Genomic DNA, 27320 nt, shown 5'->3' on the forward strand with positions numbered 1-27320 from the left:
GGACTAGGTGTCCAGAGATGTAAAAAAAAAGGTTTTTAATACAATAGTAAAAAGTTCTATTTATAATAAACTAGCTACTAGGGTTTACAAAAGTAAGTAATTGATGCATAAATTCACTTCCGGGGTCCACTTGGTGTATGTTTGGGCTGAGCTTGATCTATCCACGAGCTGAGGCTTTTATTGGAGTTGAACGCCAAGTTGTAACGTGTTTTGGGCGTTCAACTCCGGGTCGTGACGTGTTTCTGGCGTTTTACTCGAGACAGCAACATGGAACTGGCGTTGAGCGCCAGTTTACGTCGTCAATTCCCGAATAAAGTATGGACTATTATATATTGCTGAAAAGCTCTGGATGTCTACTTTCCAACGCCGTTGAGAGCGCGCCATTTTAAGTTTTGTAGCTCCAGAAAATCTATTTCGAGTACAGGGAGGGCAGATTCCAACAGCATTAGCAGTCCTTTGTCAGCCTCCTATAAGAGTTTTGCTCAAGTCCCTCAATTTCAGCCAGAAATTACTTGAAATCACAGAAAAATACACAAACTCATAGTAAAGTCCAGAAATGTGAATTTAACATAAAAACTAATGAAAACATCCCTAAAAGTAGCTTGAACTTACTAAAAACTACCTAAAAATAATGTCAAAAAGTGTATAAATTATCCGCTCATCAGTTAGCTTAAGATAGAATTTGTGTGTTAACTGAGTATGGAAAATTGTGGGAATAAAAGGTAATAGGAGAATATGTCATGATAAAATAAAGGGAATTTGGGTATCTATTCATGTGAAACCATAAAAGAAAGATTATAAATCTATGTGCATTGATAAGCTATATAAAAAAATTTCTTTATTTTAGTGAATAAGGGGACAAAGTCACCCCAATGATAAGTCAGAGTTCAATAATCAATGCACATGTGATAAAATTAAAATAAAGGTTGTCGCATGAGTATGGAATGTGAAAGAAATTTTGGGTAGCTAAGTATGAATGTTGAAATTATATAGAGTATATGTATGTTAGGTGAGAGCTTAGGTTAATTAAAGATTCAATGTATAAGCTCACTTAGCCATATGTGTACCCTCACCCTTACCTTAGCCCCATTACAACCGTGAAAAGACCTCATGATGTTTGCATTGGCACTTTAAAATTGTTGATTGGTTAGGTGAAAAACAAAATTTTTGAAAGCATGATTAGAGAATGATAGAGTGATTACCCCATATACTAGAGAAGATTAGAGTGCACACGCACCAACAATAAGGGTTCAATGCTCGATCCTATGTTCCCTGCTTTCACGAGCTATCTTCTTACAAATTTACCTACTTTTACTGTATGATTTGAATTAGTGGAGTATGCCCCATGTTTTGTCTTAGAGAACTTATATATCTTTAATCATATAGACAAAATCATATAGTTGCATTCAGATGTATATAGGTTGCATTGCATTGTATGAGTCTCACATGTCCCTATTCATTTAGATTTATCCTCTTCAACTAAGCATGAGGACATGCTAATCTTTAAGTGTGGGAATGTTGATAAACCATTATTTTATGATTTGTATTGTGTTTAATTGAGTGGTTTTATCAAGTCTTCACATACTTATTCATATAATTTGCATGCATTTACAATTCCTTCCTGAAAATGTTCCATGATTGAAAATTTGCTTCCTAAAGACCTTTTAATTGTATATTTTTATTTTCCTTTGTACCATTCGATGCCGTGATCTGTGTGTTAAGTGTTTCAGGCTTCATAGGGCAGGAATGGCGTAAGGAATGGAGAGGAAGCTTGCAAAAATGGAATGAACACAAAGAATTGAGTAGATGACCAGCGAGAAGTGACGCGGGCGCATGGCTCACACGACCACACGAAATGGAAGAAATCACAGGGACGCGCTCGCGTGCCTGACGTGACCACGAGGATTGGAAGCTGCACGAGTGACGCGAATGCATGGACGACGTGCACGCGGTCGCGTGATGTATGCGATCTGCAGAATTACAGAAGTCACTGGCATAGATTCTGGGCCGCGTTTCAACCCAGTTTTCGGCCCAGAAGCACATATTAGAGCCAGGGAACATGCAGAGACAAGGAGAGGAAGTTATTCCACATAATTTCTAGTTTTTTAGATCTGATTTTACTCCTCCCCTAGGTTTCTCTTTTGACATTCATAAATTAGGATTTAAAGAATTTTGACTTTGGCTTTTGAGAAGAGTCTACCTCTGGAACTGGTCATTATAGTTTGTTATTTACTTTTCATTTACTCCTCCATATTCTTAATTTGTCCAGAGTTGATATTGGATTATTTTTAGAGTTTATTAATATAAAACTATTTTTACTTTTAATTAATCTCTTTCATTATTGTTTATTATGTCTCTTTTTATTTTCCCCATTGATTTTGTGAAGTCTACATTTATGATGATGGAGTAGTTCCCCAACTTGATTGGGAGTTGATTAAAAGGAGAACCTTGAGTTGGAATACTCAATAGTTCAATTGTAATTGGTTCATTGTTGGTTGGCTTGTTAGTCACTAACTCTAATCCTTCCCAAGGGAGAGGATTAGGACTTGGGAATAGAAGTTGACTTTTAATTTGACTTTCCTTCATTCATTGAGGGTTAACTAAATGAAAACAATGACTAATTATTAATTGATCTTGACAAAATTCCAACAAGGATAGAACTTCCAATTAATCTTCTCCTGGTCAAGATTTTATTTAAATCATATAAATTCTCTAATTTAATTTTCTGTTCATCAAACTCAAAACCCATTGGAAAACCTCTGATTGATAAAATAGCACATCTTCCTGCAACTCGTTGGGAGACGACCTGGGACTCATACTCCCAGTATTTTATTTCTAAAATTTGTGACAACTCTTTTCTAAATTGATAAGTGGATTTTTGCCGGTTAAGAACTGTACTTGCAATGCCATTTTTCTAAATAATTCTTAATCTGCCAATTTCCGCTCACGTCAGTCGTACCTCTAGGGAGGGGTAGGGCCCTCCCCTTTTATAGTCTGTTCTAGGACGGGTCCCACATGAACAGACCCACCTTCTAAGAAGCATCCTTCCCAGCTGTCAGGTGCCTCAATGACGAGTAGGTGACATTTGGGTTACCTCCCGGTTCGGGTCGCGTGAAGCCATCGGGTTAGCCAGTCAGTCGGTTTCGGGCAGAGGGCCAGTTGGGCTGGGCCAAAATAGTGCCCCACGCGCCAGCTATCGCCGTGAGCACCGTTGTTGGCGCATTCCCTTCTACACTCTCTCTCTAGTTGGGTTCTCGTGGAGTTGGCCACTCGCGATAGGGGCGTATCTCCTACGCGCGAGTTGGATTTGTTTGTTCGTGGGTAACGTCGATCATCGCCTCGTTCTTCGCGTCTGTCATTTAAAACCATTATGATTGATTTGAAAAGCTGGGAGAAAGACCATTATTCCCCTGCCTTTTTGCGCTTCCTTTTCCTGCGGTTATCATCCTATTAGCCTCAAAACTCCTTCGCCTTCCTTTCTTTCTTCATTTCCTTCCTATTCACTCCTACGTTTGCCTTTCTTCTTTGTTTCACTCTTCAGATTGCTGTCGAATAATTCCCAGCACAATTTCCATCTGATCATTGCCTTTCTTTTGCACATTTCTTGGTAAGTGCTTCACATCCTTGTACTACTTTACTGCTTTACTCTGTGATCTTGCTACTTTTGCCACTTTCCTTTCTGCTGTAACTTAATTTTACGCAGTTCATATTAGATAGTTGTTAGAGGGGTACCATTTTAGGCACACGTTTGTTTTTTGGTTTGCCATGCATTAAATTGCCATTAGAATCCTGTCCAGTAGGTTGTAGCACTAATAGGCTGTAGTGATAATTTCGTTTCTCTCGGGTTTCTGACCTCTCGGGCTTATTAACTAAGTGGTGCCCCCACTGTAGGTATGGCACAACACCCCGTCGCAAGAGCTCCCGTGAAGGACACCCCTTCGGAAATAACTTTGGAGGAGCTCACAGAGTTCCACCAAACCGACCAACTTTGCGGGGTCGGTCCTGAGGAAGATCGCTACGACGTGTTCGTTCCTACGACCTGGAACAGATATGCCATCTAAACTTAAACACCCCCTGAATCACTGACTAAATCTAGATGTACAAGGCAATGTTTACCAACCAGGGGGTTTGCATCCCTTTCTCCCCTTTCCAAATGGTGCTATTAAACCAGTGTGACGTGGCGTCGTCGCAGTTGCACCTGAACAGTTGGGCCTCCGTCCGATGATTCGAGATGGTATGCGAGTACTTGGAGCTGCCAATCTTGGTGGAAGTCTTTCTGTGGTTTTATGTCTTGACGAACCTCTCCAAAGAAGGGAAAGCCAAGAAAGGATACATGTCCTTTCGGGCAGCCTAGGGTAGACGGATCTTCGGCTTGTACGAGGATTCTTACCATAGTTTCAAGGAGAAATATTTCAAGGAGAAATATTTCAAGGTACGGCCTACCGAAGGTCAGCATCCCTTCTGGTTGACATTGGAGGGGTACGTCGTATCCCGACCTACTGGAACTTTGGGGCTGGAGCTAATACATTCATGAAGGTAACTTACAAGGGGTTGACCCAAGAAAATAAAAATGTTGCTGACGTATTGTTGGCTGTTTTTTGCAAAAACAATGTTAACCTCCACCTTTTGATGGGTGATCGTGAGATGGGAAGGGAGTATATATGTAAGTTGTCGGGTAGTCATTACTGTAGATTCTCCTTGTGTTAACTACTTGTCTGCTTCAATTTCTAATTTGCATTTTCCTTTTCAGTGTCCACGGCAGCCGAGAAGACTAGACTTGAGGATTTGATAGCCTAATTTCTTCCAGGGCATAGCGACGACAGCTTTACCACCCAGACTGCCGACCCGACGTCCCCTACTCCCGAGGTCCTCCTCCTCCTCCTGGTCCACCGGCCCCAACGCTTTTGCCACTCCCAATAATAGCGTGGTCCCCCTCTCCCCTCTGGAGAACAGCCCGCCGGTAAGTCTGGTGGCCCTGACGTGACGATTGTAGAGAACCCCCGCAAGAAAAAATAGATCTCCAGCCCTGAAGGGTCACTTACAGTGACAGAGAAGAATTTTGATGCTGGGGGGTTTATTGACTTGCAGCTTATGCCGGGCACCAAGGAGTTCTTCCATGGGAGAGATCTAGGTGCTCAGGCCAGGTGGATCTATCAGTGCATGCTCAGAGTTGCGACCATTGCAAGGAGGGCAGAGCTCGTCCTAACTTAGGCTGTGGTGCTGTATGGGAAGTACCGTTCGTCATTGCGGGAGGTCACCAGCTTGAAGCCCGAGGTGGATACCTTAAAGGGAAAATTGGCTGACACTGAGGAGAAATTGCAGACCTCCGACTCGACTGTGGCTTGCCTGACTGACCATGAGATGGCCTTGGAGAGCCAGCTAAATACCTCCCATGGACAGACTTCTGCAGCGGAAGCCAAAGTTGCCAGGCTGGAGGCCAAGTTGGAAGAGGCTGTCAAGTTGGTGAGGGATGCTAAGACAGAGGTTGCGGGACTGAAAGGGGAGGTCTCTGGTTTAAGGAAGAAGAACAAAGAGATGGTCAAGAATGCTCGCGAGGTGATTTCTGGGACCAAGGAAACGATCAAGGCCAAGGTCAAGTTGTTTTCTTCTAATTTTGACACCTTGGCGATTGGTGCTTTCAAGACTTTCCAGCATGGCCAGATTGTTGACATCCAGGGGAAGTAATGTGTATTTACTTGTACTTTTTTGGGCCGTTCTGGTCTTGTAATGTATTATTTTGAACGCCTTGGTAGTTTGTGTAAAACTGTTAACCATTTTTGTTTGAAGGCGATAATTGCTGAAGCCGACTTATGGCTTTTTGTTTAAACATTTTGATTATGGCCCTTATTTCCATAGCCACTTAGGGTAGTGTTCACGATTTCAATGGCTTCTGCAGTGATCAATCTCGTGATGACGCAATGTTACCAAATTGGCAAGTTAACAAAGCATTAAAAAATGGTAAATCAGTAAGTCAGAAATAAAAGAAATACAATTATAAGATTTAAACAACGCTTAATTGAGCATGGTAAGTGACGATCCAAACAAACAGGATAACTAAGCAGCAACAAGTAAACATGGGATAAGACGAGTGTTATTAGATCGGTAGATCGGCTGGTTGCCAGGTCCACTCAGGCCTCTAAGAGTAAAACCTTTTTAAGTTCGCCACGTTCCACGTTCTGGGCACCTCTCTTCTGTCTAGTCGTTCCAGCTTGTAAGCTCCGTTACCGACTACTTCTTTTACCCTGTATTGGCCTTCTCATTTAGCTGCCAGTTTCCCTTCTCCGGGGGTAGGTGGCCCCACGTCGTTGCATCGTAGAATTAGGTCGTTTGGTTCGAAACCTCTCTTTAGTACTTTGGCATTATATCGTAGGGCTATTCTATGTTTCAATGCCATTTCTGACAAGTGAGCCATCTCCTTAGTCTCGTCGATCAGATCTTTTTCCACTGCTTACTCGACTCTACCAAGGAATAACCATGGACTCAGTTCTCTTACTTCCACGGGAATCATTGCATCAACCCCACAGCTAAGTCGAAAAGGCGTCTCCCTGGTGGAGGATTGTAGTGTCGTTCTGTAGGACCACAAGACTGATGCGAGTTCGTCTGCCCATGCTCCCTTTTTCTGTTCAAGCCGTTTCTTAAGGCCTTGGAGGATGACTTTATTTGCGGCTTTGACTTGGCAATTGGTCTGAGGGTGCTCCACTAACAAGAACCTCTGTTTTATCCCTAGGCCCGTAAGGAACTCACCAAACTTCTTATCAGCAAATTGCATCCCGTTGTCTGATATTACGACCTCTGAAATTTTGAATATGGAGATCACTTGCCTCCACATGAATTTTCGGCAATTTGCTTATGATATGTTGGCCATTGGCTCTGCCTTACCCACTTAGTGTAATAAACAATGGCCACGATAAGGTATTTAACCTGCCCGGGGCCTACCGGGAAGGGTCCGAGGAGGTCAAGCCCCCACTCGCTGAAGGGTTGGAAGGCCATCAATAAACTTAACTTGGCTGCTGAGGTCCTATAGAAATTGGCGTTTTCTTGACACTTCTTGCATCTCTTCACGAATTCCTGGGAGTCCGACATCATCGACGGCCAGAAGTAGCCGGCCCTGACGTGCTTCCAAGCCAGGGCTTTTCCACCGATATGGTGGCCACAACATCCTTCGTGGACCTCGCTCGAAACATAGTCCGTCTGATCGGGGTGCAGGCACTTCAGCAGGGGCTGGTTCAATCCTCTTTTCAACAGTTGGCCCTGCATTATCGCGTAGTTAGCCACTTTCCTCCTTATCACCTTCACCGCCTTTTCATCCTTAGAGAGCTTACTGTTTTCCAAGAAGTTGGTAATTAGATCCATCCATGAGGGGATGTCGGCTGCTTGGGTTACGCACAAGGTAAACGTTGGTTCTTTTACCAATCCTTGGATCAAGGATCAGTTTCCCGCTCCAAGCTTCGTGCCTGCTAGCTTTGACAAGAGGTTGGCTCGTGTGTTTCTTTCTCTTGGAATGTGCTGTACCACGACCTCATCGAATTCCTTGCTCAAAATTTTGACCCTTTCTAAGTATTTCTACGACAAGGAATCTCTGGCTTGGTAGGTTCCATTGATTTGGGAAGTGACGACTTGAGAGTAACTGTTTATCTCCACTTTGGTTGCTCCCACTTCTTTTGATAAGAGCAGACCCCCTATGACGGCCTCGTATTCTGCCTGGTTGTTAGAGACTGGGAAATCGAACTTGATAGACTGCTTGTATATCATTCCCGTCGGGCTTTTGAGGATTATCCCTACCCCCTCCCCCCAAACGTCTGGTTGGAAGCTCCATCAACGTGGAGTTTCCACCGTGTGTCTGGTATCTCGTGAGGGCCCCCGGTCATTTCCACTAGAAAATCGGTCATCGCTTGGGCTTTAATTACATGCCTGGGCTCATATTGCAGATCGTACTAAGATAGTTCAACTGCGCAGGTAATCAACCGTCCCGTTAGGTCAGGCTTTTGTATTACCTGGCGAATGGCTTGGTCAGTCCTGACGGTGATCTGACGCCTTTGGGAGTACTGCCTTAACCTTCGAAACGAGATCCAGAGTGCGTAAGACAGCTTTTCTAACTTATTGTACCATAGCTCCACACCTTGTAATACTTTGCTGATGAAGTAGACCAGTTGTTGGATCTTTCCCTCTTCTCGGACAAGGAGGCCGCCAAGGCTTCGTCCATTACTGCCAAATATAGGAATAGCATCTCACTGTCTTTGGGTTTGCCTAGGACTGGTGGTGTTGAAAATATGTCTTTGAAGTGGTTGAAGGCCTCTTCACAGGCCAGGGTCCACTCGAAGGCTATCCCCTTCCTCATGAGGTTGAAAAAGAGGAGAGCTCTGGCCGCCGATGCGCCGAGGAAACGAGATAGGGCTGTCAGCCTTCCGGGTAATCTCTACATGTCTTTGATGCACTCCGGACTCATCATTCATAGAATAACTTCACACTTGTCAGGGTTCGCCTCGACCCCCCTCTAGGTTATCATGAATTTGAGGAACTTCCCGGCATCCATGGAGAAAGCACATTTGAGAGGGTTAAGTCTCATGTTGTGTTTGCGAAAAAATGCGAACACGGTCTTGAGGTCGCCAATCAAGTCTTCTGGTTGGCTGGTCTTTACCAAGATATCGTCCACGTACACCTCCACTGATTTTCCGATTAGATCACTGAAGACCTTGCTCATCAGTCTCTAGTAAATTGCTCCTACGTTCTTCAGTCCAAATGGCATTACCTTGTAGCAATAGGTGCCTCCCGGCGTTAATAAACGCTATTTTTTCCTCGTCAGGCCGGTGCATCAATATCTGTTGAACCCTGAGTACGCATCCATGAAGCTTAAAAAACGATACCCCGTTGTCGCGTCTACTAAGGCGTCAATGTTGGGAAGAGGGAAAGAGTCCTTGGGACATGCTTTGTTGAGGTCTGAATAATCTATGCACATCCTCCGTTTCCCATTTGCCTTTCTGATGAGGCCTACGTTCGACAGCTACGTTGAGTATTCGAGTTCTCTGATGAACCCAGCTTCTAACAGGCTGGCCGTTTGTTTGGCCACCTCGTTAGCTCTCTCTTGGGACATTTTTCTCCACCTCTGGGAAACAGGCTTGGCGTCCGGTGTTATGGCAAGCCAATGTGACATGATGTCGGGATCTACTCCAGGCATGTCGGCTGGCGTCCAAGCAAACAAGTCATTGTTTACCCTTATAGTGTTCATGAGGGGCTCCTTCAGGTTATGGGGGAGGTTCCTATTTACGAGTGTAAATTTCTCCTCAACGTCTCCTACCATGAACTTCTCCAGATCTCCCTCGGGTTCGATCCTTGGTTTGTCGTCAATCCTAGCATCCAAATCGGCTAGGAAAACCCCAGCTGCTTCTTTCGATTTCTTCCTTAGAGAGAGGCTGGCGTTGTTTCACACAATCGCCGTTTCTAAGTCCCCCTAAAGGATCCTACCGATCCATCATTAGCAACAAATTTTATTACCAAAAGCTTAGTGCATACCACAACAGAGAATTCATTGATTGTTTTCCTCCCCAGAATGATATTGTAGGCTGTTGAGTCCCTTAGTATGACAAACTCTGCCATTACCGACCTCCTTCCTTGTCCTCCTCCTATATAAACCGGGAGGGAGACTACCCCATTGGGTTTTATGAAGTTGTCCCCTGGGCCGACCACTCCGTGCTGATGTGTTTTTAGGTCATTTTCTCGGAGCCCCAGGGCGTCAAAGACATTCCTGAACATAATGTTGGAGTCGGCGCTGGTGTCAACGAGGATTCATTTGACCAGTCCTGTTCCGACTCTTGCTGTGATCACCATGGGGGGATTCTCCAGGATGTCATGGAACCACTGGTCCTCTGGCCCAAACGATATCCTTGGAGCTTCCCAGGACGAGGTCCCATGGCTACTTGACGACACGGCCAAGATCTTAGCGTCCTTCTTCGCTGCGGACTTCGACCTGGGGGATGCGTCCCATCCAACCACAATGTTAACGACAGTAAGGCCACGGTCATTGTCCTTGTTGGGCTCTTGTCTTGGCCTCACGGCTCGGCCCTTGTTCCCTACAGATCATTCGCGCTCTCTCCTCCTGGGTTCCTATATGAATTGTGAGAACTCTACCAGTTTGCCTTCACGAATGGCTTGTTCCAAAGCGTCCTTTAAATCGAAGCAGTTCTGGGTCTTGTGGCTGAAGCCTTTATGGTAGTCACAGCACAAACTCTTCTTCCCGCCCGTTCTGTCCCTGAGTTGTTGAGGCTTCGACAAGATGCCCTTGTCGGCGATTTGCTGGTAGACCTCGACAATCGGGGTTGTTATAGGGGTATAGTTCGTGAACTTTCCAATCCGAGGGAATGGCTTGAAAGGCTTAGCTGGTCCTCTGTCCTTGGAGGGTTCCTTCGGCCTCTCGCCGTGCCTGGGTTGACGAAGAGGAACTTGGGCCGGTTGCCGTTTATTGGCTGCCACAACCTGGCTCACTTCCTCATCATTGATGTATTCTTTCGCAACGCCCTGGATCATCCTGCAAGGTCCACACAGGCTTGGTGGTGAGGTGTTTTCTGAAGTCTTCGTTCGACAACCCGTTCGTCAGACATAGGCTGGCCACCGAGTCGGTCAGACCATAAATTTTCAGGCACTCGTTGTTGACCTGTCAAGGTACTTCCTGGTAGACTCCCCGTTTCTTTGGGTCACACCTAGGAGGTTGATTGGGTGCTTGGCTTTAGCGATACGTGTGGTGAATTGCGACATAAAGCTGCACGTTATGTCCGAGAAGGTCCTCATGGACCCTTTGGGTAGCGCATTGAACCATCGAATTGATGGTCCTGCCAAGGTTATGGGGAAAGCGCGACACCTCACCTCGTCGCCCACACCCTCGAGATTCATCCTAGCCTCAAAGGCCATTAAGTGTTCCCAAGGGTCTTGGGTTCCGTCATATCACATGTCCGTTGGCATAAGTGCTTCGGCAGCCAGACCTCGAGAATGAAGTGGTGAAAAGGGGTTGCTCCCATAATTATTGGGTTTCGTCGCCTTCTCAGCTTCTCTTTGCTCTCTTCTCGGTCTTCTGCCTCAGCATGAGTCGCAAAGGGCTGAGTGTAGATTATGGGGTCTTGTCGTCTTCTCGATATTTTTCTGCTTTCGCCTTGGCTGTCTGACTCAGCGTGGGTCGGGGGAGACCGAGCAACTGTTCTATGCCTGGCATGTTCGTTCCTCTAGGGACTTCTCCTCCGGGGTTCCACCGTTTGCGGAGGAGATCGGGTGTGAGAGGGGATTCGGGCTAGGTCAAAAACGGTCCCTAGCTGCGAGCTCCATCTCGAGATTTTGCACCCAATGGCGCAGTTCCTGCATAATTCTCGTGTTATCGCCCCCGTCCCCCCGAAAGGACGCCTTTCACGAGAGGGGGAGGGGGTTCGTTCCTGCGAGAGGGGAATCTCGTGCGCTCGCGAGAGGATGCTAGGGAGGCCGCCCAGCTCGTACGGTAAGTGCCCTCTTCCTTGCGCGCCTCGCCTCCTTGTCCTTCGACCGGCCCCAACAAGAAGTCTATTGATGCCAGCGGTCCCCACAGACGACGTTAATGTTCTGTTTCTCGGCTCCTGAACAGGTCGGGTGTGCCAAATGCTTAGAGATGATGGGGAAGCTGGATTCGGATAACCTTCACGCGTCTAGATCTCTCGGGCCAGCGTGTAGAGGAGGAGGTCGAGGCTTGAGTTCCTCCCATGTTTGTGATGTGGAATGGGGGGCCACCTGCAAAAGGACTCCGACGCTCAAGTCAGCGTTCATACAAGGCGGCAGATAGGGTAAAGGATATATGTCGTACCTTTGGGGAGGGGTAGGACCCTCCCCTTATATAGTCTATACTAGGGTGAGTCCCATATGAGTAGATCCACTTTCTGGAAAGTATTCTTCCCAATTTTCAAGTGCCTTAATGACGAGGAGGTAACATTTGGGTTGCCTCCTCGTTCAGGTCGTGTGAAGCTGTCGGTCAATCGATTCCAAATAGAGGGCTAGCTGAACTGGGCCAGAACAATAAATTTAAATAAAATGATGAATAAACTTGTCAAATATTAAAATTATTCAAAAAATTTTATGGATTATTCTTTGAGATTTTTTTTTTATGAGCATCTGAACCTTTTGAGTTAATAATAATAAAAGCAAAGAATTGGTGTCGGAATAAGAAAAACGGGTTTCCAGTCAAAGCGTTATCTTAGAAACCCTAATCGTAAAAATCCGACCCCTATATATCGTAAAGTACGCAGAAACCCCAAAACTAACCGAGGTTTTGTGAGGGGGGAGAAAGAGAGAAGTAGAAAACAAAGAAAGATGCAGATCTTCGTGAAAACCCTAACGGGGAAGACCATCACCCTGGAGGTGGAATCTAGTGACACCATCGATAACGTCAAGGCCAAGATTCAGGACAAGGAAGGTTTAGTATTTTCCGCCTTTTTCATATTGATTATCTTGTTTGCAACACAAAAGATAACCACAAAACATTGATTCTGATTTTTACTCCTGGCTGTGTTAGGGATTCCGCCGGACCAGCAGAGGTTGATCTTCGCCGGAAAGCAGCTTGAGGATGGCCGTACACTCGCCGATTACAACATCCAAAAGGGTTAGTCCGGCCATTTCGACATCGTAATTCTCGGAATTTAAAAACAGAAAGGAAATTCATGTCTACTTTTAATTGATTTGTTGAAACTATATTTCGGACGAATAATGTATGAATTGTGAGATTGTGAGAACTTGCGAAGTTGGAAAATGGATGATGGAAATAATTAATTCAGTATGAAATGTGTTTTAGGAAATGTGTATTAGGAAAGATGGTTTACTTTATTCCTGTCCAATGAGGATGTTGAATCTGGTGAAGTGCCTAGAATAATGATGGTTTAGATTTCGAGTCTTATTGGATCAGTTATCATTGTCTTGCAGAGTCGACATTGCATCTTGTTTTGAGGCTTCGTGGTGGAATTATTGAGCCATCTTTGATGGCATTGGCCAGGAAATACAATCAGGATAAGATGATCTGCCGCAAGTAAGTTCAAACACTACAATCTTGTTTGTTAAAAGTTTTAGATTGTTCATTATGGAAGTAGTACTTCACAAAAAAGAAAAGTTTAATGGTCGGCAATTTTAATTTATATTAGCAAACACTTTTAACCAGTAGGCCGACATCTTTAGGCCAACAGCCCAACACCATTTCTTTTAGGAAACACTTTTATCTATTGTTGGCTTATTGCTAGCCAAAAACAATAAATTGGATTGGCCTTGTAAGTTGTAACTCTGTTGCTTCACAAAATTTGATTAGTTCAATTTTTCTTGATAGCTACTAGTGCTTACTATGTGGTGGTTGATGAAACTGCCTGAAGTTAGTGCCTTCTTTCAGATGATAAATATCCAATTTAAAATCTTTGAAGGAAGAATTTGATTTAGAAAAATTTCGGTGACAAATTTGGATGACCATTTACTCTATAAACTTACTGGTATTATAGCTTTTATAATTTGTACTGATGGAATTATTACGTTATCAATGGATTCTTTTCAGAAATTATGAGTTTAACTGATTTGTTGATCAACCTGCATTTAGTAACTGGTTAATAGCATAATTGCTAACCCTCTATTAATGACTAGATTAACTTGAATTGGTTTGTTTATTATTGATGACTAGAATAACCTGTGTTGGTTTGTAACATTAAAATTTGGGACTATTTCTACATTTGATCTACTTTGCCTAAATGGTTATATTGTGCTTTGCAGGTGTTATGCACGTTTGCACCCTCGTGCTGTCAATTGCAGGAAAAAGAAGTGCGGGCACAGCAACCAGGTACTGCTTACAAAATCGGAAAATCTAATTTGCATGGTATTTTTTATCTATTATTTAGTCATTGATTTTGTATTTCTATTGTAGCTGAGGCCAAAGAAGAAGATCAAGTAAACTGTTCTGATTGCAACCAATTTCATTAGCGTTTTAGTATTATAGGGAATGTGCTGAAAAGTGTACTGGCAGTTACCTATTTTTTAAAGATTTTGTTATTCGGGTTGAGTGTGTTACCATCATTCGTGCTTCAGTTCCATGTGATGAGACATGCTTTATGATAATAAAACATGTCCACAGCCCACATTATCGGATTCTCATATTTTACAATTTACTTGTGTTATGGTAGCTTCTTGCCCGTTACAAGCTATGAGCTACTAATTTACTCGGATAATCATAACACTATTCTGGCTCTATTATTACGTTGGATCGCATGCGTAATCTTTTTTATCTTATGCTGGAATGAAAAATTTGTGGCACTAAATCCGTAATTATCTGAGGTAACAAATGTTTTAGTGGCGCGAAAGATGACTTGTTCAAAATTATGTTGAGGCGTTATGGTATTAATTCATCACACTACGCGTGCAAATGGTGAAGTATATTGAATATTGTTGCCATTGCATTCAAAGTGGTCATCTGTGTCTTTTCTGATGAGTTAACTAGCTCCAATCCAATGGTTCCATAATCCGGTGTATCTTATCTTTGCCGAATCCTTCACTTCATTATATGGATAATAAACAATGATGAATTACGTAGCTTGAAATATGCCTAGTATAGAGGCATCCGCCGCAGATATTATCTGTTATGAAAGCCAAGCCAAACGTCAAGACCATTTGATATTTGCATGCAACTTAGATTTATTTTATCTGCGTTTTTAATATCTAATCTTATGATCATTAATATTGATAAGTATACCTGGTTTGGAAAATGTTCTGGATCATCTTGCGAGGTGATTCCTGCGCTGCATACTCCAACTGAAGCACCTCTTCCGAAGATAAGCGCCAACCAAGAGCACCCAAGTTCTCTTTTACTTGCTTTATTGTCTTCACTCCCGGAATTGGAATTGTGTCTTTACATATGCACCAGTTTATGGCGACCTAACATGGTAAAAGTAAAACCGCAGCAGCATTAGATAACTAAAACATGTGATGTGGCACAAGCAAACTTGGTCAGCATTGTCATTTGCCTTGTCATACACACCATAAGTAAGAAGACAAGGACACTTGCTCTGTGGTTTTCTAGAGACCCTAGAGGGCATTTAGAAAGCTTTTAAATGAAGTTGCGTGGGGGAACACGGCATTTATAACACAACAATAAACGCTGTTTGGTATGGTTGTTGATCCTGGCAACAAACCAGAGATGAACTATATTCAATGACATTATTTCAACTCAAAGAGCTTCAAGCACAACAGAAGAATGAAACAGAGAAAGAGAATTGGAGAAAATGTGCATTGCAAGAAAGTGAATGAATATTATGATTGCATTCACTAATCACATGATACATTAATATCCTATATATACAGAGAGTAATGCTCACTGCAATTGAGCCTAATGCAGTCCAATTACAGCTAGCAAAACAGATTTAGACTAAGTCAACTCTAGTTATAACAAACTCTATAACTAACTTACTCACTTGTAGATCCCTCAAACATAGTTGTAGTTGTGGTAACTACTCTAAGTTTGTCTCTAAACCTGTGAAAGAGAGGTGCAGAAAGAGGTTTAGTAAAAATGTCTCCTATTTAATCAGATGAAGGAATGTGGCCAACATAGAGTTCTTTATTGTTGACCATGTCCCTAAAGCAATAAAGATCAATCTCGTTTGCACCTTGTATGTAGAATAAGATTAGCTGCAAATAGACAAGCACTTTGATTATTGCAATAAATGGTCTGAGTTGTGTAAGAAGTTGCAGGATTGATATAAGTTCAAATTGAGCTGCTGCCATTGCTTGATATTCAACCTCAGTGCTACTCCTACTCACTTTAGCTTGTTTATTGCTTTTCCATGACACTAAGTTATTCCCTAAGTACACACAGTAGCCAGTAATATATTTTTGACCTTCCAAGTCTCCTGCTCACTTTGAATATGTAAATGCAAGAAGTCTCAAATCAGTGCATTTGTTAAACTTTAATCTTGAATGAACTGTACCTGCAACATATCTGAGAATCGTTTCACAACCTTCCAATGCTCAATAGTGGCAGAGTGCAAGAGTTAAGAAACTTTGTTGCACAGGCAAGGTTAGGTCTTGAAATTGTCAAATATTGAAGAGCTCCAACAATTTCTCTAGATTGTTTGGGGTTCTCGAAATGATCAGCACTAGTAAAAGTCAATTTTTAATGAGAAAACCATAGGGGCATATGGTTGACAGTATCCATCTTTGCCTTGCTAAGCAATTCTTTGACATATTTATGTTGAGAAACTAAAAGTGTAATATCTGTCAGATAAGAAAACTCTAAACCAAGGAAATAACTCAACTTGGCAAGATCCTTTAGAGGAAAAATTTGATCAAGAGCAGAAATTAGTTGATCAATTTCATGAGCATCACTACCAGTTACAACAATATCATCAACATAAGCTAAAAGAAAAATTGTAGATTTGTTAGAATGTCTCACAAATAATGAAATTAATTAGAGTAGTAGTTAAGGTATTGAACCAAGCTCTTGGAGATTGTTTCAATCCATAAATTACCTTTCTAAGTTTACAAACCTTTGAGTCATTACCTACTTGGTACACTGCAAGTTGAGTCATAAAAACTTCTTATAGATTGCCATTTAGGAAGGCATTGTCAAAATCGAACTGCCTTAGAATCCAACAAAGAGAAAATGCAATGGTGATGACAATTCGAACTATAATAGGCCTCACTACAGGGCTATATATTTGACTGTAGTCTATGTCTTCAATTTGAAGAAATCTTTTGGCAACAAATCTTGCTTTGTATTTGACTATACTGCCCAAAGGATCTCTTTTAATTGCAAAGACCCATTTTGACCCTAAAACAGTTTTATTTGATGGAGGATCCACCAAATCCCATGTTTTGCATCATGAAAGAGGTTGAAATTCAACATCCATAGTCCACTTCCAGTGAGGGCATTGGAGGGCTTGTTTGACATTTTTCGGTATATTTTGAGTCAAATCATATGAGACTGAAGTAGAAGGAATCAAAGCTTGAGGTTTTGAATTTTTTTATTTTGACCTTGTGATCATACTTTGAGTGTTTGTAGTGTGTTGCACATTATGTTGAGATGTAGAATCAAAAGGTAAGCATATTTCAAGACCTGAAATGGGTATAGGGTCATGGCTGGATGTAGTATGTGTTGGAGCCTTGGAGGGTCAATATGATCAATTGCTTGATGATCAATGGTTACTAGAGAACTTTGATTTTGATGTGTCTGAGACGGTGAGGATTTAATAGAGGTTGGTGAAGGTTGTGCTGTAGCTTTAATAGAGGAAGAGGGATTTGTAAAAGTAAAAGTCTACACTTTGCTTGGTGAGGTGTAAGAAATAAGAATTATATGGAAAGTCTGTTTCATCAAATATATCATGTCGAGTAGTGTATCTTACCTTCTTTTGTCATGCATTTATAACCTCTATAGTTGTTATCATAACCAAGAAACACACATTTTTCAGATTTGAAAGCAAACTTGACCATATTATATGGCCTAAGATAGAGAAAACATGCACAACCAAATATTTTCAAATAACAATAATCTGGAATTCTACCAAACAGCATCTCATAAGGTGATTTATTCTTCAAAACAGAACTTGGTAACCTATTAATAATATAGACAGTAGAAGTAAAGAATCTTTTCAAAAAGACATTGGAAGGGCTGCAATAGCTAATCAGGACAATCCAACTTCAGTAATGTGTCTATGTCTCCTTTTTATACTACCTTGTTTTTGGTGTATATAGGGATATGACTTTCTATGCATAATACCATTAGTAGTAAGAAATTGAATAAAAGAATTAAACATAAACTCCATTCCTTTATCAGTTTGTATAGCTTTCAATTTCAGTCCAATTTGTGTTTCCATAAACATTTTATAGTTTTGAAGAGCTTGTAAAGCCTTTATTTATTAGTCGAGAAAAATGGTGATAAATTTAGTGTGAGCATCAACAAATGAAAGGTAATATCTATAGCCATTTCTAGACAACATAGGAGAGGGACCCCAAACATCAGCATAAACAAGATCTAAAGGAGCGGAATAGACAGATTCAGATTTTTGAAAAGGTAATTGATGCATTTTTTTCCATAGAGCAAAATTCACACACATTAGCTAGAGAAGAATCAAACTTAACAGGAACAACACACTTCTTTAAAACAGAAAGAAAGAACAGTTTGTATTTAGCTATGACCTAAACGTTTATGCCAAAGGTCAATTGTTTATATCTTTATTACTTTGTGATACAAGAGCAGTTTTATTAGACAAAGCAAGACTACTTTCCTTACAAGAAACAAAAGTATTAGATGGATTTGTATCTAGAGAATCACAAGGTGCAGGAACAAGCAGACCATGAAAGGAATATATTCTAACGCGCGTTCAACCCCTTATCCTTCTCTTCTCTTCTTCGTTTGCCACAACCCCCCAAATAACACCAAACCATCACAACACCACTTCCATCTAGTCCCGTCGACCCCTCTGCCACCGCGGCACCGACCACCGTCGCCCCCCGTTTCCCTTTCCTTTTCTTTCTTTCTTCTTCTCTCTTCCTCCATTACCGCTTCTTCGAGCTCTATTCCCAGCCAGCTAGCTCGCCTTCTCTCCTTCTGTTCCAGTGCCGTGCTTCCACCGTGAGCCCGGCAGAGGCAAGCACCGTGCCACTGCCACCCCTCTCCCTCCATTCCTCATCCTTCATCAACGCAGGTTCTTCCATTTTCTTCCCCTGATTCATACTTCTTTTGGTCACTTTTAATTGCATTTTAATTATGATTTCAGTAAATAGATTAGTTTAGTTGTTTGATTGTATTAGATTGTAAGTGTTAATTGTTTGCTGATTTCTGGTTCATGGCGGGTTGAAATGAACTTGAATTCACTGAATGTATGCTATGCACACCAATTGTTTGCCATAATGCCTGAATGAAAACTGCGTTTGATTCATATGTTATGGCCACCACCCACCATATGTAGTAAACTTTATTTTTAGTTGGCAGATTATTAGTGAATTGTGTACTTGTGGATGATTTTAATGTTATTTGAAATTGAAAATTGATAATGCACTTGTCCATTGATCTAATTTCAAACATCTAGGTGAGTTGAATAGTCATACTTTATTACATCTTAGGTGAAATTTTTTATAAGTGTATTTGAATTTCGTAAAGTGAATTGAATTACTTATTCATTAGATTTTCATATCAATTTAATCACATACCAAGTTCTTGTTCTTTAATGCTTTGCCTCCTTTTTAAGTGACTTAACGTGATTTTTATCAAGCTAGTCGCTTTTCCAACAAGTATTTTGTTCGTGTGATTATTCCTTTGTTTTTGAGCATGAATAAGTATATTTCTTTTCATTATTGAATTTGTTATTATTTAGTAACCAATAGCATTTAAAGAATCGACCAATTCTTGAATCTTGGCCATATATTTAGTAGTAGATCCAGTTTTTTGAGTTAAGCCTTAAGGTTTTGAATTCCAGTAGCTGAAGATTCTGAGAAGTTATATTGAGGGTATTCCATACCTCAAAGAAATGATGACAGTGGATGATTTTATTCTTGAAAGGAGTAGTGACTGATGCAGGCAGCCATGTACAAAGAGTAAGATCATCAAGCTTCCATTGTTTATAATCTTCAGTTTTTGTTTTCGTCTTCTATGAAGCATCTTGAAATTGTTGAGGAATCTTTGATGCGTAAAGATGATCTTCTAAGCTAAGACTTTGGATTGTGAGTAGGACCTGATGCCTCCAGGTGTTAAAATTATTATCAACCAATTTATCTGCAATTGATGATATGCCTTTTTTGGATGATGATGAGTCTGAGAGTGTGATGGACATGATGATGAAGAAAAGAAGGATCAAATTTGATTGAAACGGAAGGCAGAAAAGAGAAAAAAAAATTTGGAAAGGATCAAGGAACAAGAGTGATGATCTTCAGACTCTTGGTACGCATGACAACAAACCAGATATGAACTATATTCAACAATGAAATGAATTCAGTTCAAAGAGCTTCAAGCACAGCAGAAGAATGAAATAGAGAAAGAAAATTGGAGAAAACATGCATTGCAAGAAAGTGAATGAATTAGAGAAATTATGATTTCATTCACTGATTACACGATACACTGATATCCTATATATACAGAGAGTAATGCTCACTGCAATTGAGCCTAATGCAGTCCAATTACAGGTAGCAAAACAGATTTAGACTAAGTCAACTTTAGTTATAACAAACTCTATAACTAACTTAACTAACTTACTCACTTATAGATCCTGATAATGAAGCAACAGCAATTTTAATTTTATTTGTACAAGTTATTTTTTTGGTATCTTCAGATAGTGTGTCCAAACACAGAACAAGTATAAAAAGTCGCATAAAAAATAACCAAGGGAGCATGTAACAAATAGAAAATTCGTAATAGAATGCAACAAAAGTGAAAGGGAAAGAGATTACTTGTGACATTGTTTTGCGCCTTTTGTTTGCAATGTCTCTCAAGGAACTTAATAAAGGATCTAGGCCTGGAAGTATTTGCTTAAATAGCAACCCCCTGTAAAATACCATAAATAACAAAGGTACTAAGAATTCATTAGGATACTGATTAATCTCTTATGTAAAATTTGCGAACTATTTGTTAATCTCTTATGAACCCACCTTGGGCCAGTTGGAAGTGTGGAAGGTGAGTATTTCCCAGTGAGCATTCCAAGTCCTAAGGGACTATAAGCAATCAATTGAATACCCAGTGAATCACATATGCTCTTTATCTCCAGTTGATCTTCCCCCATGCTTAGCAAAGAAAATTGCACCTTCAATGTTCAAAATTATGGTCATATTCAAAGTAGGTGTTCATTTGACAACCACAAAACTCGAGTATTTTTGGCCTTAAAACAAGGTATAATGGATAACTGCATACCTGGGCAGAACATAAAGGGACTCCACACTTTTTCAAATAATCATGTATCTTCAAAAGCTGCTTTGGTCCATAATTGCTTACTCCAACAGCTTTAACTAAACCCTAAATGGCACCATAGTTAATGAGTGCAGCAATTTTTGTTATTGAAAATTTAACCATTGAATTCAATGTCTAAATAGCATGGGTTAAATTAAACATAATATTATTGTAACCTTATCATACATTGTCACCAAGCCATCCCAAAGCGCCAATTCCTGAAAAGGGGCATAATTTGCAGTTGACCAATGTAGTTGACCTATCCCAATTTGCTCAATTTGCATCCTTTCTAGTGAAGCCCTGAAAAGTGAAAATTCAGTTCATTTAATTTTCGATTTTGTACCCTAAACCCTAAAAACCTAAACACAGCAAAGAATACCTGCAAGCATTCACAAACTGGCCTGGCGTAAGGCGCCATGGATATGCTGCAAACTTTGTAGCAATTACTATGTCACTGTCACTGCCACTCCCTTTTTGTTCTGAATAATACAATACTCAACAAAACCGCAAAGCCATGTACGAAATGAAATTGAAATTGAAAAAGGAAAATATGTGATGAACCTCGAAAATTTCGGATGAACCTTCCAAGAAGCTTCTCGCTCTGGCCATTTAAGCTTCCAGTGCCATAAGAATCAGCAGTGTCAAATAGATTGACACCATTCTCCAGAGCAATATTGAACACTTGTTGAAGCTCGTTATCCATGGATTCTTGATAACCCCAAAGAAGTTGATTACCCCATGCCCATGTTCCAAACCCCATCGGAGACACACTCAGAGGCCCTATCTTCACCTGTCATGACCCCTGAATACTTGTCATCATCATATAACATCACATGAAAAAGAATAGATGTACGTTGAACCAACCTTCTGAGTTTGCAAGAAAGGAGGGAGCTTGAGAGACTTGAATATGGAATATGAAAAGGGGTTAAGGTTTGAAGGGCCAAGACTCAATGCTGAGAGTGCCATAATTGCTCAGTCTTGGTAAAAGCATAAGAAAATAGATTTAAAGTTCTCAGCAGATTCAGCAACACAAACACAACTGAACTGTTGGTTAGTTGTTTGGAGGTCGTGTTCTGATGTATTTTGTGTGGTAACCGTTGAATCCTGCACCTTGTTGCGGATCAAGCCAATTGACTTCTATCTCCTGAAAATTTAAAAGTTGAATAATTTGGCCTTAAACTATCTAAATAATATTTAATCTAAGCAATGCTAAATCGTCAATAAATATTATTATTTTTAATCTAATTGATAATAATTTATATTCATATTTACAAATATTTTATATACAAAAAATATATAATTTATACCTATATTTATCAGATTTATATATATGAATTAATATAATTTGTATTTATATTTTTTAGAAACAATTTAGTATTTGTACTCACTAAATAATAGCTAAAACTATAAAATTATTGAGCTCAAGAGTTTCTTTTTAAAAATTGATACCGTTAAAAAAATGATAAATTGAAAACATTAACAAAAAATAACAATATTAGTTATATATTCTCCGAGATTTTAGTAATTCAATTTTAATGTGATCTTTTTAAATATTATTAAAAGAAGTGAGTTTTTCATCTTTACAAATTTAAAATTTTCATATCAAATGTTTTGTGAATTCCTTTTGGATAAACTATCAAAATTACTTCTGATTTTTTAGTATACTGACAAAAATACTCCTAATTTTTGTTAATGACAAAAATGTTTTTAAAATATTTTGAAATACAATAAAAATATTTAATATTAAATATATTTTTTTTAAAAATTTATTAGAAATTAAATTTTAATAAATTTTTTTAAATATGACTAGAAAAATAAGATAATTTTATTTTTAAAATTTAGTGATTTTGCGTTAAGTAAATTTTTTTTAATCAATGACTAAGAATATCTTTAAAAAATTTATAGAGATCGAATTTTTATTCAATTTTTTGTATGTATTGTCAAAATAATTATCTACATATTCGTACAAAACTTTGGATAAAATACATAAACGGTTTGTAAAATATAAAAGTCGCTTGTCACTTATAATAATTTGAGAATATTTTTGTCACATTTTATAATAATTTGAGAATATTTTTGTCCTTATCATCTGGTGAATTTTGTTAGTTTATCCTTTCTCTCTTGTGAATGACCGAAATTTTTTAAAACAATAAAAAAAAGAGGTATGAAAATTGAATTTTGTTTCGTTTTTTTCATCAACCTTAGAAGTAATATCCAACTATTTTTCGCAAATCAAATGCACAGACTGTTTCTTAAATATAAAAGTCATTTTTAATATGAAATATTGATGGAGATGAAGTGCCAGCAGAAGTGTTGGATATGCAACCAGAAGTACTGATTTTATTAAATGCTTGCATTTATATTCCATCAGTGATTTGTTAAACCACAAGCAAATTTCTTACTCTCAGACAATGTCCTACCAGTTTTTATGCAGGATAACAACAGAACATACACGACTCTGGCCTATGAACACTACTTCTTTAATACTATCTTGTAATAATTTATAAAAAAATGGGTATCTTTATTTGAATATAACTATTATAATTAATTCTAGAAAGAATATCAATGCTCATTGCTCAATTACGAATTTACGAATGATTCTGAAAACATTGTCAATAGTCAACCGCACAATAAAGCTTAGTAAAGAAATATATTTTCAACATCAAAGTTGACCTCTACGCCCATGGGATGATCAATAATTATCAGGTATGGCTTAATATATTGAAGCATTTTCTTTCAGGCCCTTCGTTTATATTCTATATACATATCCAATACCAGTTCAATTCTTTGAACAAGCTTAGCAGATCAGAGTCAATGTATGCTGAAACTCTGTCTCATCAGTAGACAAAAGTTGCCAAGGTTATTGGCTGCATATATATCATAATTCTTAACAGCTTAAAATGGGAATGGAAGGCAGGTTAGGAAATAAGCAAGTTCATTGTTTCATTATGTCAAGTAAAGCAATATCATCATTCACTGTTATCCATTTTACACATGTTAAGAGGGGCATAGCTAATATAACGCAATACACACGCACGCCCATGCGCACACGGATCTGAAGGCATGCAAGCATGAGGAAACATAAACAAGGCACAATATTATTCTTCCAAATCTCTATGAAGAAAAAGGAAAGGAAGAAAGAATTGAATCATCCAGTGAGAAGTGAGGAGGGAGGCTATCTTAGTTCTCTCCCTATAAATCAAGCCTACAAAACTTCATCTCTTGGAACAGTTTGGCATATCCAACATGAGTTTCCTACATTCTTCTTGTGCTAGCACCTCTTGATCATCACATCGCTATGCTGGCTTCAGAAGAAGAACCGAACTTTCTTTGTTCCTTCTTCTTCAAGGAACCATCGTCATAACATGCAAGAAAAGAGTGTGTATGTTTTTTTCTTTCTCAAGTCCAGAAATCCAACCATTGTGAAGTGCTACATGATTGATCCAAGATTCCACTTGGATCCTCACTGTACCATTTCTCAAGTGATTCCAAAGGAATCTCTAAATGCTGCTCCTCATCATCCATTCTCATAACTTGGTGGTGGTGATGGCGGTGGTGCTCTCTTTCCTCATCAGGTTTATCATCAGAAGGTAAAGGTACTGTGTCATCATCAACACCCTCATTTGAAAAACTTGTCTTTGCTTCCTCTTCTTCTTCGTTAGGCCTCCAATTGCTGTGAGGACTTCCTGAACCACCATCATCTGTGATACTTCCCTTTGCAATAACCTTCTCTTGTCTTCTTCCATCATGATGAGATGCTGATACCACCATCAAATCATTCAGCTTCTTTAGCTGTTTCGGGAGAAGGGGAAAAAAGGAAAAAGAAAAGAAAATAACACAGTTAAGGCTTCAGAAACTTTATAATATATATTTGTTGAGCACAGTATAAGAATTTTTCATCTCTTTCAATCGAACCAAGGCTCGGCATTCAAAGTAAATGAATTAAGAAGTGGAAGAGTAAGTTTTACCTCTAATTGTAAGGAGTCCTTCTCTTTCTTTAGAGACTCAAAGCGAGAAGCTAAGCAGTCATATTCATCTTTAAGCTTCCTATATTCTTGCTCTATTCGTTTTGATTTCCACCGTGCCCTTCTGTTCTGAAACCATATAGCAACTTGCCTTGGCTGCAATCCAAGATCTCTTGCTAGCTGAATCTTCTTCCTTGGCTCAAGCTTGGACTCTGACTCAAATATGCACTCAAGTGATCTAATTTGCTCATCACTGAATCTTCTCTTGTTCTCTATCTTACTCTTTTTCTTCTTAGCATTTTTGTTCTGTGGTAGTGCTACTTCTGAACATGTGAAACTTTCAACATTCTTCCCTTTAGATGCTTGAATATACTCATCATCACCATCCATCATATATGCCTAGTGGGTTCAAAATGGATGATGATTTTAATTTCAAAGTCTATGGAATTGGAATTATTGGTTAGAAATAGACAAATATGTTTGTCACCAACATAGAAAATATGATGAAAAATATAGTTTTAAAAGACTAGTGGGGGGATCAGGTGCAGAATATATAGCAATAAAGAAAGTATGTTATGTATATGTATATGTATATGTATATGTGAATGGGAAGGTTATTGTTGGAACTTGCAAATGAAGGATCATATGGACCTATGGGATTAGATACCGTGTGGCTCTTGATGTCTTTGGTTCTCTGTAGGAAGAAATTATCTATCTTTTGCTTTCTTTTACTTGTGTTGGCTAACTATAGGGCCATTATTAGGTTCCTATTATACACTATTTTGTTTGTATAAGGAACTTGCTTACTTGTCACTTGTCACTTGTCTTTTGTCACCCCACACAAGCACACGTCTCTATTTTTTTTTTTTTTTTTTGAGCAAATGATTATGAGGAGAAAAAATATCCATAGAAAGAGTAACGTATTTTTTTACCTGTAATTGCTAGTATGTACTTGTTGGAATTTAACTAGTTATTATCTATCAAATAAGTTATTTGTATAAAATACGAATATGTATTCCACGTGACTATCTATGGCTTTAATTCTCGGAAGATTAGTTTGCTCATAAAATGTTCTTTCAAGCAAAATAATCTTTTGGATACTATGGATATGGAATCTTTATTAATATTGGATAGAATATTTTTCAGAAAACTAACTTTTCGATAGTTAAAATTGTGGGTTGATCAATTTCGGCAGCATAAGGAGCCAATTGATATGTTACTGTCACCAAATAGTTATGTGCTGAAATACACCATACTGATAAGGTTGATCCAATAATAAACACTTAAACGACATAATTTTGCTTGTGTCAGCACGTTAATTTGCTATTTCTTTTTAAATTAATATGGACAAGTTATCATTTAACTTTAACCATATGTATTAATATATTTAAAAAGCTTAGTAATTATGCTGTAGACCTCAAGAAACAAAACTACAAAAGTGACAAGAAGGGAAAAAGGACGGAAATAACAACACAGAAAGTAGAAACTGACATAATCAACATGGTCCCTAATCCCTATGTAATGAAGAGTGTGGGTTTTGAGGTCAGAAATTTCAAAGAAGTGGAACAGCAAAACAAATCGGAAGGAAAATAAATTAGTGTGATTATTGAGCTTAGTGAATAAATTACTCTGTATTGTAGTAGCTGCCAAGAACCGAGTGTCCTAGGACTAAAATGTGATTCTAAGGTTCATCTAAATTGGAGCTTTCTTTGTTATGGAAGGACTTATGTTTCTATTAAAAAAATGGCATTAATTTAGTTTTGTTGTTGGGATCTGTTGATGAGAATTTCTTTTCCTTTGTCATTATTATAATGTTGCTTTCTCGAGTGGGATAGCTAAATGAAGGTCGTAGAAATTTTACAAACTGAAGACCATATGTTTTATTTCTTTGATGTTCACTCTTTTCATAAAGCTGATTAAGCAGTAAAAAGGTGCAATTTGTTAAGTACAAATAATTGGAGGCTAATGAAGGAAATTAAAGTTTTTATAGCTTCTAAGTTTGTTTTGTTTTTTAAATTGTACAAAAACTCCGCATCCATTATATTATTATTAAAATTAGAATATGATTTCAAATGTTTAAATACTTACAAAATATTTTAGAATTGCCATATAAAAATGATATGGGAAGTTATTATTACTAATTATGCTAACTATCTTTTACGATTTTGGATCAAACACTTCTAAAATAATGAGGTTGAAGTTAGCTAGAAAATATGACAAGTTACTCATGTATAGGAGAATATTTCGACAGAAGTAAAAAAAGAAAAGTAATTTAATGGAGTAATTGGCTTCCACAACAGCAATAAGGGAATCCAGGTCAAAATAAAGGATCCTTTGAAAAATTTATGGCCCCTAAAGGAAGAAACAGTAACTTCTGGTTCAAGAAAACAGTTCGTAGAGTAAACAAAATTTGATGTATGCGTAGAGAAGAGAGGAAAAGGAACTAATGTAATATG

At 39.1% G+C, this 27320-nt stretch overlaps 4 protein-coding genes across 13 annotated transcripts; 1 reads left to right on the plus strand and 3 right to left on the minus strand.

Moving 5' to 3' along the window:
* Positions 1-6448: 6448 nt before the first annotated feature.
* Positions 6449-6769, minus strand: LOC140175663 (uncharacterized). The gene has a single exon (XM_072204195.1). The coding sequence runs from the start codon at positions 6767-6769 to the stop codon at positions 6449-6451; it is 321 nt and encodes a 106-aa protein (XP_072060296.1).
* Positions 6770-12070: 5301 nt separating this feature from the next.
* Positions 12071-14229, plus strand: LOC112715663 (ubiquitin-ribosomal protein eL40 fusion protein). Its single transcript, XM_025767452.3, has 5 exons — positions 12071-12421; positions 12521-12607; positions 12925-13027; positions 13750-13816; positions 13901-14229. Exons 1-5 carry the CDS (start codon positions 12319-12321, stop codon positions 13925-13927), a joined length of 387 nt encoding a protein of 128 aa, XP_025623237.1. The 5' UTR covers positions 12071-12318; the 3' UTR covers positions 13928-14229.
* A 110-nt stretch (positions 14230-14339) lies between these two features.
* On the minus strand, positions 14340-22067 carry LOC112715662 (pyridoxal reductase, chloroplastic). 10 transcript variants are annotated; one of them, XR_011866645.1, is made up of 12 exons: positions 21764-22067; positions 21461-21689; positions 21279-21378; positions 21076-21199; positions 20864-20965; positions 20605-20756; positions 20407-20500; positions 15954-19735; positions 15633-15827; positions 15441-15499; positions 14723-14904; positions 14340-14606 (listed from the first exon to the last, which is right to left on the minus strand). XR_011866645.1 is itself a non-coding variant. In XM_025767450.3 (9 exons), the coding sequence occupies exons 1-9, from the start codon at positions 21863-21865 to the stop codon at positions 14603-14605; spliced, it is 1089 nt and encodes a 362-aa protein (XP_025623235.1). In that variant the 5' UTR covers positions 21866-22067; the 3' UTR covers positions 14340-14602. The 10 variants fall into 10 exon arrangements, 4 of the variants coding, with proteins under 4 accessions (XP_025623235.1, XP_072060995.1, XP_025623234.1 ...); XR_011866644.1 differs by having other exon boundaries at positions 15954-19774; XR_011866648.1 differs by having other exon boundaries at positions 15954-19774; positions 21461-21701; positions 21764-22045.
* Positions 22068-23817: 1750 nt separating this feature from the next.
* Positions 23818-25607, minus strand: LOC112715664 (uncharacterized). The gene is made up of 2 exons (XM_025767453.3): positions 24868-25607; positions 23818-24691 (listed from the first exon to the last, which is right to left on the minus strand). Exons 1-2 carry the CDS (start codon positions 25255-25257, stop codon positions 24299-24301), a joined length of 783 nt encoding a protein of 260 aa, XP_025623238.1. The 5' UTR covers positions 25258-25607; the 3' UTR covers positions 23818-24298.
* Positions 25608-27320: the final 1713 nt, after the last annotated feature.

Source organism: Arachis hypogaea, chromosome 10 (assembly GCF_003086295.3).
Source record: "Arachis hypogaea cultivar Tifrunner chromosome 10, arahy.Tifrunner.gnm2.J5K5, whole genome shotgun sequence".
Lineage (NCBI taxonomy): Eukaryota > Viridiplantae > Streptophyta > Magnoliopsida > Fabales > Fabaceae > Arachis > Arachis hypogaea.